Below are 20,218 nucleotides of genomic sequence, written 5' to 3'. Positions count from 1 at the left end.
GATTCATTGTTGCAATGACAGATTGAAATTTTGTGATCCACCCCAAGCAAAGGACAGCCCAAGCTTATCCACCTCACGGACATTTCAGAAATCTGTAGTTGACTCAGCTTGCTTGTTCCCAATGAAAGTAACCTGTACTGTGCTCATCCTTAGCTCAGTATTCCCCTGCCTGCCACCATAGTCACCCTTGTTAGCCTGCAAGTTAGGCAGAATTGAAACTGTGCCTAGTGCTTCATCTTTCCCACCCTGAAAAGTTAGTAGTGGCTCTGGAGGGACCATGTCCTGTTCTGCCAGGCAGTCTAGGGTAAGGTTAAGCCACTGTGATATATGGGAGTGAAGATCTGGTCTTAAGTGATCAGCCCGAGTTCAAACAGTGATGGACTGTCAGTAATTTGTCACCGGTGAAATGTGAGTTTTCATAGACGAGCCTTTAAGGTTGAATTGTGAAGGAATAACAGAATCCTCCACTTCTTGTTTCTAATCCTTGGAGATCCAACAGATATACCCATCTGGGAAACAAATGCCCATTAGCATCACTTCACTGCATAACACCACTTTGACTTACAGAATTTGAAATGGCAGTAGGAAGAATTTACAGGAAAGTATCTGGGGATACATGGTGCTTGGTATATGCCACAGACATAGGGTCTCAGGTGCTTTTCCCAACAGGATCTAGCTAGCTGCTGCCAAGATAAATTTCTTTTCACAAACTGGATGCTAGCATTGCCAGCCTTTAATCAGACTTATACAGCTTAATAGGGGAATGTTCTGGAGGCTCTTGGGGATACCTCTGGCAGTAATCCAGTACAACTACTACGCACACCATCCGTTGTAAGTTATGTTCAATATTTTCCAGATTAACCTGAAATTACTCTTATTAGTGAGCAAGATGTAACAGTAAAGTAAAACCAAGTTTATTTAACAGTATGAAGAGACAGGAAACTGCATACATGGACATACAGAAAAAGAAATGCAAGGTGCCTTGCAGCTACCTGATATTTTGATTTAACTTCAGTGTCTTGTGTTCTGTTCAGCCACTTGTGAAAGTCAAGAAAACTGCAGGATGGTTCACACTAGCGTCACAGTTCAGAAAAAGCAACCTCTAGGAAGTGGGGTGAGAGCTCAATAGGAAACCTGAGTAGGAGTTCTTTCTGGAAACCCCATTGAAAATAAATGCGTCTGCAGGTGTTTCTCATAGCTTCGTCTTAATAAATCAGTTTTAATCAGAATGTCAGTTCATAACTCTCTTGCTAACAAAATGCTATATGACATAGTATTTGGTTTTGAAACGAAGTCTCTTACTAGATTAACTGAGAGTAACTTTGTTGCAAATAAATATAGTTTTTATAATAAAAATATGGCTCTTCTGAGCATAAACACTTTCAGATTAATACATAAATTTAATGTCAGTACATAACCTTTGATAACTAACCACATTCTACTCAGAAAAGACTGCAAAAAAGAATACAGCCTATCACTGCATATTGATATAGTTGAGATAGAAAGGTAAGACAATAAATTGAAGAATAACAATGCAGTTTGCTCACCGGGGCTGTAATCACAGCTTGGTAATCATAATGTGTTCTTTTTATTTTTAATTCCCACTGTTTTTCTTATGGAAGATAGTGTACCAATATATTCTAAGATTTCCATTGCTATTTTGAAACAAGCAAATTAATGGAGATTTATATTCTGCAAAAACAATGGGGCAAAATTATTCTGGAAAGATAATTCAGTATTAAAAAAAACTCTAATAAGAAATGTTAGTATAGTTTTGGTCAGATTGCATTTTGTTATCAATAAGCCTGTTGATCTCAGCTCCATGAGCTCACTGTAGAAGTTTTCAGGGAAAACTGGTTCATTCTGAAGGTCAAGTAGAGTTGGTAGAGTCCTCCCAGTAAATCAGTGCTGGCTGGATGACTCAGTCACAGAAGCAAAGCAGTTACCTCAAGTCTCTTTCAGTATAGGTAGAAGAATTGTAAGATACTCCAAAATGTTCTCCAGCTTTTACTACTGTAGGTAACGTCGTTATGTACCTTGCATGGGTTAGTGGGACCTCATTAACCAAAGTGAGGAATCACTGAGAAATCCTCAGGCAAAAGAAGGTGCCGTGTAGAAGCCCAAAGCATTGAGGACACTCAGGCTCTGGGCCATTCTTGTAGGTTTAGATGAGGTAAAGCTTTCCACTCACTAATTGCAAGAGAGGAAATTTACGGGATGGATTAAATGAAAATCTTTAGTGGATGCTTATAATTTCAGTAAAACCCTAGGGTCATATGAAGAACTGGTGTTTCCTATGCCAGCCACAAAGCAACGTTCAGAACTCCAGCCTTGCTTATTTATTCTGTTGCGGTATTTCCTAAAGTATATTTCTCCTGGCACGCAAATGATATTTGGTGAAAGCTTTTTTTTTTTTCCTGTTGCACTGTCATTAAGGCTCATTACTCATTGAATAAATCTGTGGAGAAAATTGTCAAAACTTTTGGGTGAGTGGGAGCTCATACTCACAAGTATGTTAATGAGCATTAGTTAATATGTACCCAACATTTAGAATAGCAATGCAGTATAGCACTAATAGTCTAAGAAAACAGCAGTACTGATTACAGTCTTTGTTTCTGTCTGAGGCATTGCCTTAGCTTCAGCACTCTGGAAAAAGTGGCAGGTTCTCCTTAGAGCAGCAGCGGGTGCTGTGAAAGCAGTGGGCTTCTGCTGGGAGAAGCAGACAGCGTTTCTTCGTTCCTCTGACATTACTGTTGGTTTTGATTCTCTTGGCAAATGACCATAGAGAAAATCAGATGGGGACAGGATGGAGGTTGGTTACAAGTGGGAGTCTCCCATCTCCAGCAAAATGGCCAAAAAAGCCCCCCCCAAATGACATCAATGGAATTCTGTGAATTTGAAACGCTGAATTTTCTTTTCCTCCCTTGCACTGCTGAAAAGTCTGCCTTTACTGCACTGAAAGTGGTCAGAGCAATCATAGCATTTTACTCTGCATCTTTAATTATAGGTCAGAGTGTTTCACCTCAAGCATTTAGCAAAAGCAGAATAGGAAAACCAGGATTAATCCTCTTTCCACGAAGAACAGAGGTACCTCTGCTTTCAGCTGTGTTTTAAAAGGAAGTGGCCACAACTGTATTGTAAAAATCTAATTTGGTAAGCATGTTTTGAAAACAGCTGCCTAGATTGAGCTCTACATCCAGGGCAGCTGCAGGAATGCCGGTGAATCCTGAACGGGTGTAAGAGAGACCAGGACGTGCCTGGGCAGGTAGAAGAGGGCTTCAGCTATAGGGAAATTTTTAATATTGAAACTAAGATTAACAGGGTTTTGAGGCTTTTGAGTTTGCCCGTAGGTATCTAAATTTGACCAAAATCCAACTTAGGGACTCAAGTGCTTTTCTGAATCTGAGACTTGCTTATCACAAGTAAATCAAGGAACTCAGAAAATAACCAAAGGATTCAGGAAAAGAACCTGAAGCTGAGAGAAAATGAAGATGTGAATACTTGTAATATAACAGTCTAAATTTTACATTTCCTCCTTTTCTACGTTCCTTACCTCTTCAGAGGACACAGTCTTGCTTGTTTTCTTTTCTCCCCTCTGAAGTCTTGCACATTGAACTCCAGAAAAGTGGCTATTTACATTCTGAGTCTGGTACTAATCCTGCCACAACAACAGATTTGATTGTTTATTTGCCAAGCCATCAAGCTTAGTTTATGTGGAATTCACCAGATTCATTCTGTTTTAATAATATGATTACAAACTAAGTTTAAATTGGCATCATTTATTACTAAAACAAAAAGTATAAGTCAAGCTGTTTTTTTAAGAAGAAGAGATGAAGTTTTATTTATAATGAATTCTTATAAGTAGTACTAAGACCATTTTAGTTAGGAAACATCACAGTGATTAATGCATAGTTGTTTGCATTTTAATACTTGATTTATATATCAGATCTGTATTTGTGCACGCTGTCAAACTTTGTTCTGTTCTTGTCAAAATACTTATTACTGCTGACAGGTGTAACATGCTCACATTAATCCTTAATTCCTTGATTCAATTTTCTAATTGCTTTTTTGGCATGAGTTTGGAGCCATTTAGTCTTACGTGATCTATTTGTCTTATGGTATAATAATGCACTTTTAAAAATTGGATACACCTAACTTAGAATGCTGAACAGAAAATATATATAGATATTACTTAGTACCGAAAATCCAAAGTTTTATAGCACTTCTGTGAGACATCACTTCTTGGAATACAGATAGAGCCAAAACACTTTACACTTTTCATCTTCCCGTATTCACAGTATTAAATATTTTCATCGATAGATACGAATTGATGCTAAAGTTTCAGTGTGTTTCCCCCAAAGAGATTCTGAATCCTTATAGCAGATCCATGAACATCCCTTTAGTCATCGTTGTGTTCTCCTGCTCTTCTCACCTCTTCATGCTGCTGCCTTCTGTTGCCCGTCCTGCCCTCCAAGAGTGACAGAATACACTTCCCAGCTTCTCCTTGGTCTGGACTCTTAGAGCTGCTCATTTGTGTTATTCCTAAACAGCCAAATAACATAATGCAAGATGTGATGTTATTTTCAATACTTAACAAAACAGGTTTATTTTTTTGTTTACTTTCTTGTCATTATGAAGCAGATGTGCTGAGTTACTTAGAAATATTTTTAATACCGGTGTGAATATGGCATGCACTGACATATGTTTTTATGTCAGTAATGGTAGTATTGTCATCTGTCCTTTGTATAGGAAAAAGAAATCCAGACGAAATTTATTTCTTATAGAAACAGGTCAAGGGTGAGCAAGAATCTTCCAAAAGCTCAATAATTCCTCACAAACTCACCTAGGCAGCTGGACGTTGGCTAGGTCTTTGTAGGATTTTCAGAAAAAAATCTGGTGAATGGAGAACCTTTTCTTTGCTAAAAATCTAGGACCCTGGGAAGATGACTTCTGATACTTGTTTTCTGCGAATAAATATATGACTACACACTTAAATTGCAGATAAAACCTTATCTCTCTTTTTTTTTTAAATTCTGTTTTATTCCCTACCCTCTCCACTTATTTCTTCTTTCTACATCCACTGACTTACTCTTCTTTTCTTGCTATCAATAATAATATATGCTCTTTCACCCTTTTATTCCTTCGTGGTTTTCTTCTCCTTTCTTTTTCACCTTCCCAACTGACATAACTCTTTCTGTCATAGTGTGTGTAAGAAAGGGAATATACGACTAAAAGGTTGTTAAATAAAGAAATATTTGTTTATTCTGTCTTCCACTGATAAAGTTTTATTAACTCTATGATTGTCATTTGTGCTTTTTGGCAAAAACGTAAGTCACTTTCTGTACAGGGAAAAAAAAAGGTAATTCTAGCAAGTAAATCATGGTAGCTAAGTGCTTTGGGCAAACAAACATGTGCCTTATCTCTTCCAAAAAACCCGTGGAAAATGCATGATAAATGGCACATTTCAGAGAACACGTTATGTCACTGTGAAATAACTTTGATTCATGGTTATGTATTTATCTTTAAACAACTGACAAACCTTAGGGTATCTAAATTATTATCGTTTGCTCTATGCTTCTGTGATTTTTTGCTAGCAAATCTGAATGATGTGAGGTAAGATAAGACATCTGCTTTTTCAGTCATAATGTTCTATAAAGAACAAATAAGCACAAATACAAAATTCTTACTGTATTTGATTTTTGGATGAAGTCCTCTGAAAAATATTTATCAGATATAATATCCTCCAATTGTGTTTTGAAAAGCATTAGTATAAACTTCAAACAGAAAAGGACGGGGCTTGTTAATGAACAGTTTTATATTACACAGCACTAGAAAATATCATCATTTTGATTTATAATAAAGTAATTATTCACCAAATTAAAAGGCATAATGGTAAATTTGTTCCTTTCAGTTGTGTGTCTGCATAAACTGTATTCTGAATTACATTTTAAAATGAAGATTTCATTTTGTCTGCCTTTTCAAATAGAAAGGAATCATGTTATTTGATTTGCCATTGTGACAAATCAGGAAAGATGACTTAAATACTCTATTGCTTGCATTAGTAATACCAACTATTTCAATCGTAAACGCCGTATAAGGATTCAGGTACTGTTGTTCTAGTATGTAGTGGAAGACAGTCTGTGACGCCCCATGTAAAGGTATTTATTTGTAAAGTCTGTTTATCATATTAGTGAGTGCACGGGAGTCACTGACTAACCACCTCCCCGATTTATGTCACTCTGTCCATGGACATGAAGAGCACCTGGTCCGCTCCCTTCACAGCTCCTGCTGCAGGAACTTGCCTAGAGTTCCTAGGGAACTAGGAACTGGGAAGTCTCTTTTGCACTGAAGATGCAGAAGCAGGGCCAATGCCGGGTGAAGAAGGAAGCACGGGGTCGAAGGGAGATGAACTTAACTGGCATGGAGCTGCATCCCTGTCTGGATGGTTGGGGAAGAGAGAGATAGGTAGAAGTGCTGGAATGAAGGGGCACGTGTTTAGGCCCAAGGGGAGGTGTGATACGAGTGTGTGACAGTTGGGAAGCCTTAGATTTTGATAACTGAAAGTGCAACGGATAGGAGTGAATGAAAGCGTGTAGTAGTGGGAGAAGTAATCAGAGAGGTCTACACCAGACTGCTGTCAGTGCTGTGTTATATTATATTATTCTATGCCTATGCTTGTCTGATTAGATTTAAACAGCCCAAGGCACAGACTAGCTGCTAATCTGAATGATCCCATCAAGACCCTTTTCTATATTAAATGTTATGATCAGAAGAATTACCATTATTTTTGTATGGTTTTTTACATTGCCCTTCAACATATGTAAGTCAAAGAAACCTTAATAAGAAAACTTTCCCACACCATTTCATTCCCAATAATCCACTTCCACTATTTTTGTGCATGGGCAATCAATGCTGCTAATATTAGCAAGGTTCTTATTCTGTTTTCCCCCTTTTCTGCGTTGCTTTTAGTATAGAATCATATCATCCAGCAATGCCTGTCTAAATGTTTTGCTGAGAATAGATCCGTGGTAGTCAACAGATACACACCAGCTTACACAAGTTCAGAATCTATTCCTTTGGCCTATATTGAGCCAATGCATTACAAAAAATTATTATTAAATGCTACAAATCCAGTACACTCAGATTAGAAAATATTTATGTTGTTTTTTTAAAAAATTATTGTTTTTAGCTGAAGCTTTCGGGGTTTTACTTTTCTGTTTCATTGTTTGGTAAGGTTTTAGTGAATATAAGTTGTCATTCATTATGTCATGGCAATTTTAAATTAGATGACATTCCTTGCCCAAGTTATTTTAATGCTGTCGCCTCAAATGAATCTGCAGAAATGCCTTTCAAATATGACCATGAAGTAAAAAATAAGTATATTTATCTATTGTTTGATTTATTGCTGTATTCTCTGTTTCCTTATCTTCACTGATAAGGAATGTAAATGTTGGTTACATGGAGGTAGAAAAATAGAAAATGATAATTGCTTTACATGATGGAAGTGCCTTTGTTTTCTTTATATCTAGTACTTTGCAGTGTATTTAACTTGGCTAAACTATCATTTTTCTTAGTATACTTGAATCAGTTGACATTTATATATACATTGCATTTTGCATATAAATGGAAAGTTTTATAGCTTTGAATTTTGAATCAAAACATCAAACTCGTATTTTGCCTTGGAACATGACGGACATTCTAAAAATTTGCAAACAAAACAAAGAAACAAATGCTTATGCTGATTTTGGCCTAATGTTTTTAGAAATATCTTTAGTGCTTGACTAAATGTTTAAGCTCTCCAAAGTGAAATGCCTATCTCTTAGTAAGCACAAAGCATGGAAACATGTAAATATGGAAACATTGTAAATTGTCATATTAGAAACTTATTATTCTATGGTTTTGTAGACTGCTTTGCTTTTTTCCAGCTCCTGGTGTCCTCAGTCTTGGTACCCTGAGAACAATATGGCCGCAACCATTTAGTCGAAAGCTAACTACAAATTAAAAGATCTGTATAGCTAATAAGAGAGAGAGGCTTGGTAACAGCACATACCTCCTGCCAGTAAAAACACCATTATCATAGCTTTATATAAGACGAAGTAAGATGATAATCGCACAGGCAACATTTTCAGAGAGTTTCTAAATTTATTTAAATATAGTAACACTGCACCTGTTTTCTGCCTATGCAAATATATTCAGGAAGGTCCTGCCTCAAAGAAATCATTTGCTTACCAGGACAGACACAGAGAAGGCAGACTTACTGGTCTGGGAAACTCAAGAGGGATTTGCTATCTTTATATATCTGTATATAATATAGATTTTCTCTCATTTTATGGTTTTGGCATTAGGAGGGCTAGGTAATGGATGCTGCTGAAGCACAATTCTTTCCCATGGGTATTTCTTATTAGAATAGGGGAAATTCTGGTACTCTCAGATACCAGCGTGTATACCAAAAGGTTTTGCTGCATTCTAAGTTTTAAGATGTTGATATCACTACATTTAGTGAGCTACAAAATTAAGTATAATTTTGTTGTCTTTATGATAATTTCATTTTTTCTGTTTGGTTAGATTTGCAGTGTGGGCTGCTAAAGCCCATTTTAAAGTCAATTAACATGGGTAGGACAATCTGTTTAAATGCAAAGAACTAATCGGGAAAAATATCTTCCTACTGTTACAGTGAACCTTAAAATAAATTAAAAATGTACAAGTAAAAAAGTAATGGAAATCTCGGACATTACATAGGTATCTTCCTTTTTTCAGGGTGCTCCTAAACCGATTGCCATTGAGCCATGTTCAGGAAACAGAGCCGCAGTCCTCACGGTATTTTTATGTCTGCCCAGAGGATCATCAGGAGTCCCACCCCCTGGTCAGTCAGGTAAGGCTCGTGTTGATGAGCGTCATGTCTGTCCTCGTGCAGTGCAGTCTACTTGGACAAATGCACCCACACAGATCCAAAATAATGGCACAGCAGATGAATACAAGGGGCTACTCGGTCAAGTTGAAGTTCAGTTTAGGGCCAATGTTTAATGAGGATTTTTTGTTTAGAATTTGATGTGGTATCCCAAATAAAAAGTCCAGTGGTCAAACTAGGCTGGTGTACAATGTCATATCTCATTAGTGCTTCCTGAAACAATATGTGTGCATACCGATACTCTTCAATGTTGTCTTGTAGGGCAAACAAAATTCAGATGCACCCACTTCTGGAGTTTCAGTTCAAGTTGCTATAAATGAGGCTATATAAGGAATACCGTTGAGTATTCTCAGTTCAAGTTGATGTTTAGTGCACTAACTTCTAGTTAAGTTCCTTTGCACCGTGAATCCCAATGCTATGCTGTCCAGAATTCAATTAAAATATTAGCATTTCCCAGAATGCCTGTCGGATGAAACCTGGGATTGTGTGAGTGAGTGTGTCTGCTTCATTAGGAAGGTGTTCACTTTAGAAATGATCCCAGCTCATTTTAAAGCAGCATTTGCATTATCTGGAAGTACTTTTTGTGGTAATCTACCTTATCTGATCTATGCTAGACAATTGTACAAAACCATTACAGCCATTCTTATAAAATACTTCCTAAACAGGAGGTACCTAAATACACTTTTTAAATCCTTTAAATAACTGCCTACAATGATATGATACAAAATGCTCATGACAACAAAGCTGAGACAGTAATGTGGCGCTGCACAGATGACCACTTTACTATTTCAGAATTCATTGGAGCTGTTGCCAAAATGAACACCTTTGTAACGAATAGTAAGCTGCATGGTATGTGCCCAAAATGCTCCTATAAACCAGAAAATATGCTTTAAGGCTAACTTTTATTATTAAAAGCCAAAAAGATACCCTTTTAACCTTCAAAAATGCATTTAAGAGATTAAAAAGTATTGAGTAATGATGATGAGGGCAAACTCAGCTGACTTATGTTGGAAATAAGCTCAGCTGAGTGTTCTTTCTTCTTCTTTTGGCCTGATGACTATCTGTTATTTATTTGGGTTTTTTAGTTCGGGGTGTTTTGGGTTTTTTTGGGGGCGGGGGGTGGGTGTACAATTTTCCCCCCCCCCGAGTCCTGAGATGAGGACTTAGTTCTTAAAATGCTGTTTATGGCTTGGAATATCATTTCTGGAAGTGCTATGAAAATAAAAGTATTACTGATGCTTTGTCAAATACATTTCCTGGAAGAAGTATATAAACGTAAGTGCTCTGAAGAGAGCAATGAGGGAGGAAGGATGTTTAGCGTATTCCCTGTTCATGTTTTAAGGAAATGAAAAAGAAACGAAGGTGTTTATAGTCTTACAACAAGGAAAAACATTATGAAAGGAAATTAAAAGTAATTGTTGAAATTGGAGCTTAAAATGTTTTTTTTTCTGTTGTTTTCAAATCTACCTATGATGTGCTTCTCGGCAGTAAAAATGTATTTATCTAGTTACTTCATAATCAGCTTCTATTTACTATATACAATTTTTTTTAAAGTAATTGCTGTTCTTTGCTGTGTGTAAAATGTGGATGGAATAGGCTTTTTGAAACAGGAGTTGGGTTCAACAACACAGTAGATGTGTCATTTTGAATGTTGCTCAGTCTATGAAAGAATACACCTCTTTCTTACATGTGTTATGTCCTCCTGTTCTGCTCTGTCCTCTTATTACTTTGCCTTCCATCAGCTTTGCAGGCATATATTTCAAATGCTGTTCCTCCTTTTGTTATTATGGTGTTTGGCAGCCATTTAGTATTAAAAAATATCTAAAACTTTTAGTCCCACAACTTTCACTTCATTCAGGGTCAAAAGCAAATAGAAATGCTTGAGGTGTGCAGCCATGCTGATTCAACCATTAGATTGTATTAGATTATGTTGCTATAATCATTTTTTCTTGTCTATAATGAATTTTGGTACTCATGGACTACTTTCACTGTATGTAACCATGCGTAGTCTAGGCAGAAGCTATTATGCAAGTTTGTTGGCATACCTGTAGCTCTACTAATTCACTTCATTCCTGTCCTGCAGCACTACCTGCTGCTTCTTTCCTGGGCTTCCTAGGAGCAGATGCTGTGAACTGTGCCAAGTTATTTGAAATGATGTAGAAGCTTTGTGCAGCAGACATGTTTGCTATGCAGTTGGTTTCCCTTATGACCGAAGCTAGGTTAAAACAAAGATATTTAGGTGGATGGAAGTAGTGTGTTCAGTAATTATGTCTTGCCAAGTAATTTTAGAATCCTCTATTACTAGCATATAACCATTTTCAAGCTCATTGGGATCGTTCTAGGATAAAACTGACAGCGTGTCAAACATTTGTTTAAATGATACGTCAATGATACTGATTCTCAAGTTCACAAAGAGAGACTGTGGGTTTCATTTCTTATATGCATATGTCTGAAATATAAGAAGGGAATGCCTATATTGTTCTGTGTTACCTTTTCTCCAAAATGAGGAAAGCTAATTCTTTCCACAAATAACTAGTCTATGCTCCACTGGAGTTGTTAGTTGTATCCCTATATTTTTAAGATCTGAATTTGATCAAAAGTGAGTTTTACTTGTTTCCAAGGTTTATATTAACAAATATTTTGTTGAAAAATGTCTCTGAATATTAAAAAAAACCATAGACAACCAAACCCTAATGTAAAGGTTACTCTTTCTGCAGCATATGTTCTATACTTCACCTTTATCAGCAGCTGGAAGAAAAGTTGAAACTACAGATGGTGGGCTTTGGCCAAAGGCTATGCAAGGCAAAAACTTCTCTAGGAGAGACCATATGTCCCAGTGGAGATCTGAGTGCTCTTTACTTCCTGCAGAAAATACTCAGAACTTTACAGACTTTCGACAGCATTGTTTAGTTCTAAGTGCTAATCCTATAAGTATACAAAAAACAGCTAGGTTAACACAATTAACCTACTTAAAATTAATACGTGGTTTAAGATAGGTCTTACACAGATTGGTCATGTAGATTCAGATGTAATATTGATAAAAATGAATTTAGTGAAAAAAAGAAACACAATTCATTGTGATTCATGTTTTAAAAAGGGACTTTTTCAATGAAGGAATGATTTGTAGAATTAAACATCCTGAAAATCTGGAAAGTCAATAAATGTTACCATCGTAGTAGGTTAGGTGTAGCACAGTAGACCTTACATTTTCTTTTACATGTAAGCTTTGAAGAGTCCTAACAATTCAATTATACTTCTCTAGAGTAACAACTGTTTTTAAATGAAATTTTGCTTGGATTAAGGTAGAAATTAGAACCAAATTATGAATTAGAATGATCAATGAAAAACATTAAGGAAGTTTAGCAGTGATAAAAACTAAATTTCTGAATTTTGGATTGACTTATAGAACATGTGCTTTCCTCATTCGTCAGTTGTCTCATTGGCTGCATTGTACCTGAGTAATCAGATCAAAATTTAAAGGTTCAGAAAAATAGCAATTTTCTGTACAATTTATGTGTTATATCAATATGCATGCATCAATGTATGTGCGTATCAGAAAAATCACTTCTTCAAGCAGCTGTGGGCATGTTATAATATACAATGCACACACATGTCTTACAGATTTTATGACACATTGGAAGCTAGAGATCATCTATTATTGCTGTAGTGTCTGACCCCATGCTTTAAATAGCTTAAACTCTTCTTAATATCAAAGGAGATCTAATAATGAGAGCAGCTGCAACCAGATCTCTAGAAAGAACTAAATTATACATCTCAAAGAGTATTGAACAAAACAAGCTAGACACAAAAAAAAAAAAAGGGAGAACAAGTGGATAATATATAAATTACTTAATGCAGAAAAAGGTGCCAATGAATTACCAGCAGTGGAAAGACCAAGAATAACTCCTTCAAGGTCTTCATACAGCTCTGGTGATATATTGGGCAATACAGAAGGAATAGCTCAATAGTGTGATAAATTCTGGTAAAAGAACTGTGATCATGTCATCGTTATTATTAAAGCCAACTAAATCCCACACTTTGAGGTATCGAGGTATTGTACAATATGTTTATAAAACTCTGATGTTTGCATCATTCTTGGATAAGGCCAGTAAATGCTTTAAAGCACAATGTAATTTGTGAATTATTTACAGGTTACGTTACTTTCACATAGCAAAATTTCCCTATCTACCAAGCAGGTAAAAGTGGTAGAGCACCCAGTAAAGGTGCTTTCCTATGAAGACAGTGAGCCGAATGGTCTCTGAAGGTGTATGTATGAGTGTCTCTCTATTAAACCATAGAGGACATCTAACATCAAGATGGCTATGACTATGTGAGGTGAATCTAACTTAATAGTTAAAAATAACACTTGGAAATCAAAATCAAGAACTAAATAAAATATAGTAATTAATAGAGTGACTTCAGTGGAAATAATTTCGCAGTGGAAGTTGGGGAATGTACATCCTGGAAGACTGCACGCAAAATTCTGTTGCTATAAATAGAAATGAAGACAGCAAAATTTCATGTTCGGCAGGCCTCTCCAACAGTGCTATCTGAAAGTTACTCTCTGATATCCTTGAATCAAAACAGAATTTCATGTAATTCTGGCCACACTAACTGTGGCGTTCAATCCTACTTAATCAGCAAGCTACAGTAGGATCACAGAATCAATAAAATTACCATACCATCTGCCTTCCCTGTACTCACCATCATAATGAATAACGACTCATTAAGTGTTCTACAAGACAATTAGCGCTGGATGGGGGGTTTTCAGTAACAAGGCTTTCTTGGTTCTATTTCTAATTTTCTCGGATTAAAATACAAAAAAAGGTAATACATATCATGAGGCACATTCATATAAATATGAAATAACGAATAGTTTTTATAGAGTATTATATTTAATGATATTGCTCAATTGTTCTGACCCTTGGAAGCAAAACCATAGGTTAGGGTTTTTCATATGTAGAATGGGTTCATTTGTGTACCTATCTCATTAGGCAGTGAAATAGTTGCAGACATAGACCGGGGACAAGTCAGTCCCATGAATTTCTACCTGCTACAAACACATTCCTTGCTCAGTCCCTTCATATTTGCAAAATAACCCAATATAAAGTCAGTAGGACTACAAGGATGAGTAAAGAGTTTCTTGTAGAAAAATGTTAAAGTTGTTTATGAAAATATACTGTAATTAAGACATACAGAAGATGGTTGAATTTTTTAGGGCCTTTTTTCTTATTGGAGGGTATTTACAGAATACTAAAGGAGTGAAAATACAGGACGAATTAATGAAAAAGTTATTAACACAATATAAATTGAGTTGTACAGTGTGATGTATGGAGTACATATTATTAAGGGCCTGTGTGTGCATGTTGAGAGTTCTAGCATTTCTCATGTACTCAAAGGGAAAAGACAAGGGCAATACAGGGAAACACCTGAACCTGATTCTGCATTAGAAGTTCATCCGTGTGCCTACTGAAAAGCTCCTGCCTCACAGCAGCGGTGAGGCTGAAGAGTTGAGGGTGAACTTCAGAGGCTCATTTGCTAAGGACCACTTTAACCCCTTGTCTTCTCAGACATACATATTCTGGTACACTATTTCACCTCTTTGTAGACTTTTTCTTATACTCAGAAGGGGAAAAAAAAAAAAAGGCTCAAGGCTTGCTTCTGTTTAGAGCAGAGGGCTAGGCCAGATCATTAATCTTGTTTGTCCTTTGTGTGGTCTCTGTTCAAACTGGAAAACAACAACTTACGGGTTCAAGAGCTGTATGTGTGGTATAATGTCAGGTAGCTAGTAGAGAGGAGTGCTGGCAAGATATCTGTTTTGGAATAATGCTTACACTAAGTGTATGTTTCATGCTATATAAAATGTGGCATTAACTGTTTATAGAGTCTTGCATGAAGCATTTTGAAGGCATACCTGGACTAATACTTACTGACAAAAAAAGCGCCTTCAACTGAGCAAAAGAGAACCAGGGAAAGAGAAGAGCATAACCTAGAGAAGAGGTACTGAAGTTATATTAGAAGGCTTTATTTCTCTTGTTCCTTCATTTAGAAGTGGGACTTCCAATTATTCATATATATAGCAGAGTTGAGTGAAGAAAGACCATGAGTACTGAATGTTGGGAGAAGAAAAGGGGGGGTAGAGGTAGAAATGGGAAGATATTCATAACTGGTAGGTTATTTAGACTCCTAAACATATAAACAAGAAACCTAAAAGTGATATTGAAAAAAAAAAAAAGGGAATCTGTGAAAGGGTGTAAGTCTAGATAAAACAGAATATAGTTCTGCATTCTGTTTTTTCCCAGCCAGTTTATTAGTCCCATCAAAGTAGTATCTGGGTATCCTACATATGTATTTAAGTAAACATATTTCTCTGCATCATCCTGTTCTTTGTTCTGTACCAGTCCGCCTCTCTAGACTGAGTGTCATCTCTCCTTCTTTGTAATTTTGGAGACAGACTATTGGCTTATTTTCATTATTTGCTGTTTTATTGACATAAGTTTTTATGGATGCATCAAAGAAGTAGATTTTATATTTATAATCTAACAATACTCTTTAGGTAGAATAAAGTGACATGTAAACAGGGAAAGCAGTATAAAAACACTGAGCAAAACCAACTTCACAATACCCCTAGAAGGGACAGTCTGTCCCCCCATCATAAATAACAAGATTTCTCCTATGAAATATTGAAATAAATCTCAATTCTATTCATCTTCTCTGAAGTGCCAACATGCAACTGGAAATAAGCCAAACTATGTATTACAGCAAAATAGTGTGGATGTCTAGAATTTGTGTTAAAATACAGGGGTGAGTCAGGCATTTTATCTGGGACGAAACCAAAGTAAGGTTTACAATGCCATACAATTCACCATTCCTAGAAAAAAAACTGTCTCCAGAAAATATTATACATCTGCATTGTACGAGTGATGCTTCCATGATGGAAATCGCAGTGACAATTTTCATAGCTCAGCTTGCAAAGGTGCATGGCTGTATTCATTTGACCAGAAGCTCTGCAGATAAAGTGCATTATTATAAAAGACTCAGTGAGGAAAAGAATTTTTTGAAAGTTTACCTTTACTGTTTCGACTGTTTGAAGAGTGATTTTAAGGCATGACTAGAGCATTTTGTATAGAAATGTAATTTTGGTAATTGCATTGAGGGATACTCCATATTAGTTACCAATATGCTGCCAGTTAAATGCTCAAAAAATAGAAAAAGTTAAAATTGTGTGAGAAAATCAAAATGGTCTTTGTAAGAGTTTAATGACTATAACTAAAAATAAACTCCTAATTAATACATTAAGCAGTAACTTCAACTTATTGTCACTGAGAGACTGGTTTGTAAAGTGCCATGGTCTCAAAAGAAGTAAAATCTGGAGTTCTTTTTAGTTAACTGGAGATGCTTAGCAAAATAGCTCTTTAAGACTTGGTGGAAACTGAAATCATTTATTCTGAAGATCATTTTACTGAAGGAGTTGCTTTCTTTTAAATAGTAAGGCCTATTTTTGGAGTGACTGTTTTCTGCTTAATTCCATTCTTCAGCACTGTATCAAATGAGGGAGCAGACTGTGTTTATAGTATTGACACTGTGAAAAGAACACAGTGGTAATTGGCAGATGGTGCTGATGATTACTTAAAAAATATTTATGGCAATAGCAAAAACAAAGTAGATAATAAGACCCAGTAGCCACCACCACCCCTCCTCCAGCCCAAACCCAAAGCAATTATTTTTGCAACCTACAGGGTAAAGTCTACCTGAAAAGCACGGAGGTTCTTAGCATAGTAAGCTTTGTAAGTGATGAAGAATGAGGTAGGTATTGATTTTGTCTGGTCTTTTAAAGAATTTTAGGTGGTTCTGTTATGAATTAGTTTTTACATCATTCTAGCCATACAACCTTGATTCCATTATATTCTGAAGAATTTGTTTGAAAAGGACATAAATGCTTTAATATGAAGAACATGCAGTATAATGTTAGCAATGTGTCTTCCACAAATCTTGGCAGAAGTTACTTATTGATTGGACAGTAAAAACTGCATACTGTACAGCAATCAGCTGGAAAAAAAAGAAGAAAAGAAAAAAAAAAGGAGAACAGAGGAGGTAGAGATGGTTGTTGTACAACTTTATCGCTGGATTTCGTGCCCTAGAGGGACTCAGTAAAATGAGACATATTAATAAAAACTGTTAAATACCATGAACATTTCTTTGACAACTAGTTATTCATTGTTCAAACCAAAACTGTCACTGTTCCTCCAGAGTATTAGAAATAGGCTTCCCCCCCCCCCCCCCCCTGTTGGGGGCTTTTGCACCTTTAATTGCATAAAGGGAACTGAAAGAATGTGTGACAAGGCTGTAAAAGTTCTGAACACTGTGAAATGTAAGTACAGTCATGTACATCTCCTCCACTGTTCATGGAGGTTGGCTGAGCCATTTTCAGATTGCATCCCAATGGCAATTTGGTGATATCCTCTTCCCACTCATCATGGGGAACAGAGAGGCAATGATGGATGCTCGTGATCCTAAGCTTCTGGCTGTGAACAGACGCACTAGAACCCAAACCTTCAAATCGAAGGCTCTAGCCTGGAAAGAAGCATCATCATTCCACCATACCTGCCTGCTGATCAGCAGCTGAAGTATTCAGGGGTTATCTTATTTTCGACATGACATCTATCACCCACAATGTTTTAACACAGCAATCGTATCTCTTTTCCACCTTCATTTTGCCAGGCTAAGGCAAATGAGGTCTGCTTTAAACATGTTCTTCAGTCCTCTGAACACCTTTGTAGCACTGTCCCAGTTTCAGCTTCAGTTCAGCTTTTTTTACCTTGCCTGGCCAGGTTGTACTGAGAGTGCCATGTGAAGTCCCATCTGGTGTTGCCCAATGGCAGTAACATTTCCTTGCTGTATCCCATTTAACTTTTACTTTTTTTAAACAATTTTCACCCCTTCCAACTCGGTCTTTCTGTGGCCAACTTCTTACATCCCTGCCCTTCTGCTCTTCTTCAGTGAACTTTTAGTGTATAAGTTTCTGCTTGTTCCCAAAATACATGGCTTTGAATTTTGCACTGTTGAATCTGAGTATATTTATATTCCTCAAGTTTTTGGGGTCATGTATCTCTTTCTGGATCATATTCTACTCCTTCTCTGTATTGATGATTCATACCAATGTTTGTCATGATTGAATTTCAGCAGCATACTCCTACTTTTATGCCAAGCTCTTTAATGAAAATATTAAAAAAGACTGGTCAAAAGGTTGACTCTTGTTGCCATGCTATATCTTCAGCGGACTACTTCTTCCTCTTCAGAACTACTCTTCGTTTTCTCTCCTTCATGCAATTGTGCACTCTCCATAGCTCCTGTACTAATCTCATCTTTTTTGTCTGTTGATAATTTCCCGCAGTATAAAATTTCAGAAATCTAGAAAATCTTCTGCATGTTCTTACCCAGAAAATCAGTTAGCTTATTGTGGAAAACTATCAGGCTGGTCTGGCACAATTTTTGATGAAATGTTGGTGCATTTTGACCCATTTTCCATTTACCTGTCTGTCTTTAATTATTCTTTCTTGCCAAGTACCATATAGCTGAGTCTGATTAATAGATCAGTAAAGAACTAAATATTTTTTTCTTTAACCTAGACAATTTTTAGTATGATATAAACAGCACTTACTGTTCTCAATTTGTATGCCACTGCATTTGACATGACAGATTATTAAATTTCCCTGTTACCAGCCTTTTTTCTCTTGTATTCTTACAGAACTAGTGTTCTGATTACCCTAATGTCAATGCATAAAAATTCTGTTGTTTCTATTTCCATATCCTCATTCCATTATCCATGTTGATGATACCTTCTTTGATAAATATTATCTCCCTCTTTGAAAACCATCAAATAATTCACTCGTGGGACAATATTTAGAAAATACTTGATCTCTGCCTCATTCTTTCTACATAATGACTCTTCTTTTTTTTGATCTCTTATTTATTTATACAGTGAAAATCTTTAGATGCTTGTTTTAATAAACCTTTGCAAGGTCTAACTCAGCTTGACTTTTTGCAATTCTTATTTCACTCTTACATTTCTTTACCTCTGAAACACAGCCTTCTTTGTTGCTTGATGCTTTCTATCCATTTTCATAGGCTTTCTGAATTTAAAAAATGTGGATAGCCTCCTTCCTTTAGAACTTAATTGACTTCCATATAGCATAATTATAATATGTTTGTTGGAAGCCAGGGAAGAGTCAAGAATTTTTCTTGATGAATGTATTGCAGGTCAGCAGTAACCTTGCACAATGTGCTTTTCTGTTGATGTATAAAGGGACAGATTTCTAGCAGTGATTTGTCCCTTGCAGGGTCTGGGCAAGATTTATAGTAGCCAGGACCTTGTGCTCCCTACCTTGTCAAATGGCAGGGACAGCCTTAGGATCCCACAATGGGCTCCATGTGGAGGGGTGGGGAACTGCTGTCCCTTTATATTTTGGCCCCTTTCTACTCACAGCTCTAATTTCCTCACCATAATCACTTCCTCTAAACAAAGTGGTAGTTTACAGAGCTTGGCCTTATTTTCTTTTTTTAGTCTGTGAAATCCTATACTTGTATTACTGGATGTGATGTTTTTTTCTTTTTGCCTATTCTGTGATGAGGAAGGCACAGGACTAGTAGGGTTTGGAAAGTCAGAGTAAAATTGATAGGATGTTGTCATGGTTTAACCCCAGCCAGCAACTAAGCACCACGCAGCCGCTCACCCCTTCCCCCTCCCAGTGGAATGGGGAGGAGGATCGGGAGAAAACAAAGTAAAACTCGTGGGTTGACATAAGAGCAGTTTAATAACTAAAGTAAAATAAGATATAATACTAACTAATAATAATAATATAATAATAATAGTAATTGTAATGAAAAGGAATATAACAAAAAAAGGAGCAATAACACCCAAGAAAAGACAAGTGATGCACAATGCAATTGCTCACCACCCACTGACTGATGCCCCAGCAGCGATCCACCCCTCCCGGCCAACTCCCCCAGTTTATATACTGGGCATGACGTTCCGTGGTATGGAATACGCCTTTGGCTAGTTCAGGTCAGCTGTCCTGGCCATGCTGCCTCCCAGCTTCTTGCACACCTGCTTGCTGGCAGAACACGGGAAACTGAAAAATCCTGAACTTAGGATAAGCGCTACTTAGCAACAGCTAAAACATCAGCATGTTATCAACATCATTCTCACACTAAATCCAAAACACAGCACTGTGCCAGCCACTAAGAAGAAAATTAGCTCTATCCCAGCTGAAACCAGGACAGATGTACAAAGAAAAGTAATTCATGAAT

General features: G+C 36.7%; 1 protein-coding gene across 1 annotated transcript in view; it reads left to right on the top strand.

Moving 5' to 3' along the window:
* Positions 1-20,218, top strand: part of ATRNL1 (attractin like 1) — a 550,130-nt gene that overhangs the window by 486,429 nt on the left and 43,483 nt on the right. Inside the window, exon 28 of the mRNA XM_050899286.1 lies at positions 8,758-8,872. Within this exon, the coding sequence (XP_050755243.1) occupies positions 8,758-8,872 (115 nt within the window). The remainder of the gene's footprint in view (positions 1-8,757; positions 8,873-20,218) is intronic.

Source organism: Gymnogyps californianus, chromosome 6, assembly GCF_018139145.2.
Source record: "Gymnogyps californianus isolate 813 chromosome 6, ASM1813914v2, whole genome shotgun sequence".
Taxonomy (NCBI): Eukaryota; Metazoa; Chordata; class Aves; order Accipitriformes; family Cathartidae; genus Gymnogyps; species Gymnogyps californianus.
This window is presented reverse-complemented; position numbering and strand designations above follow the sequence as displayed.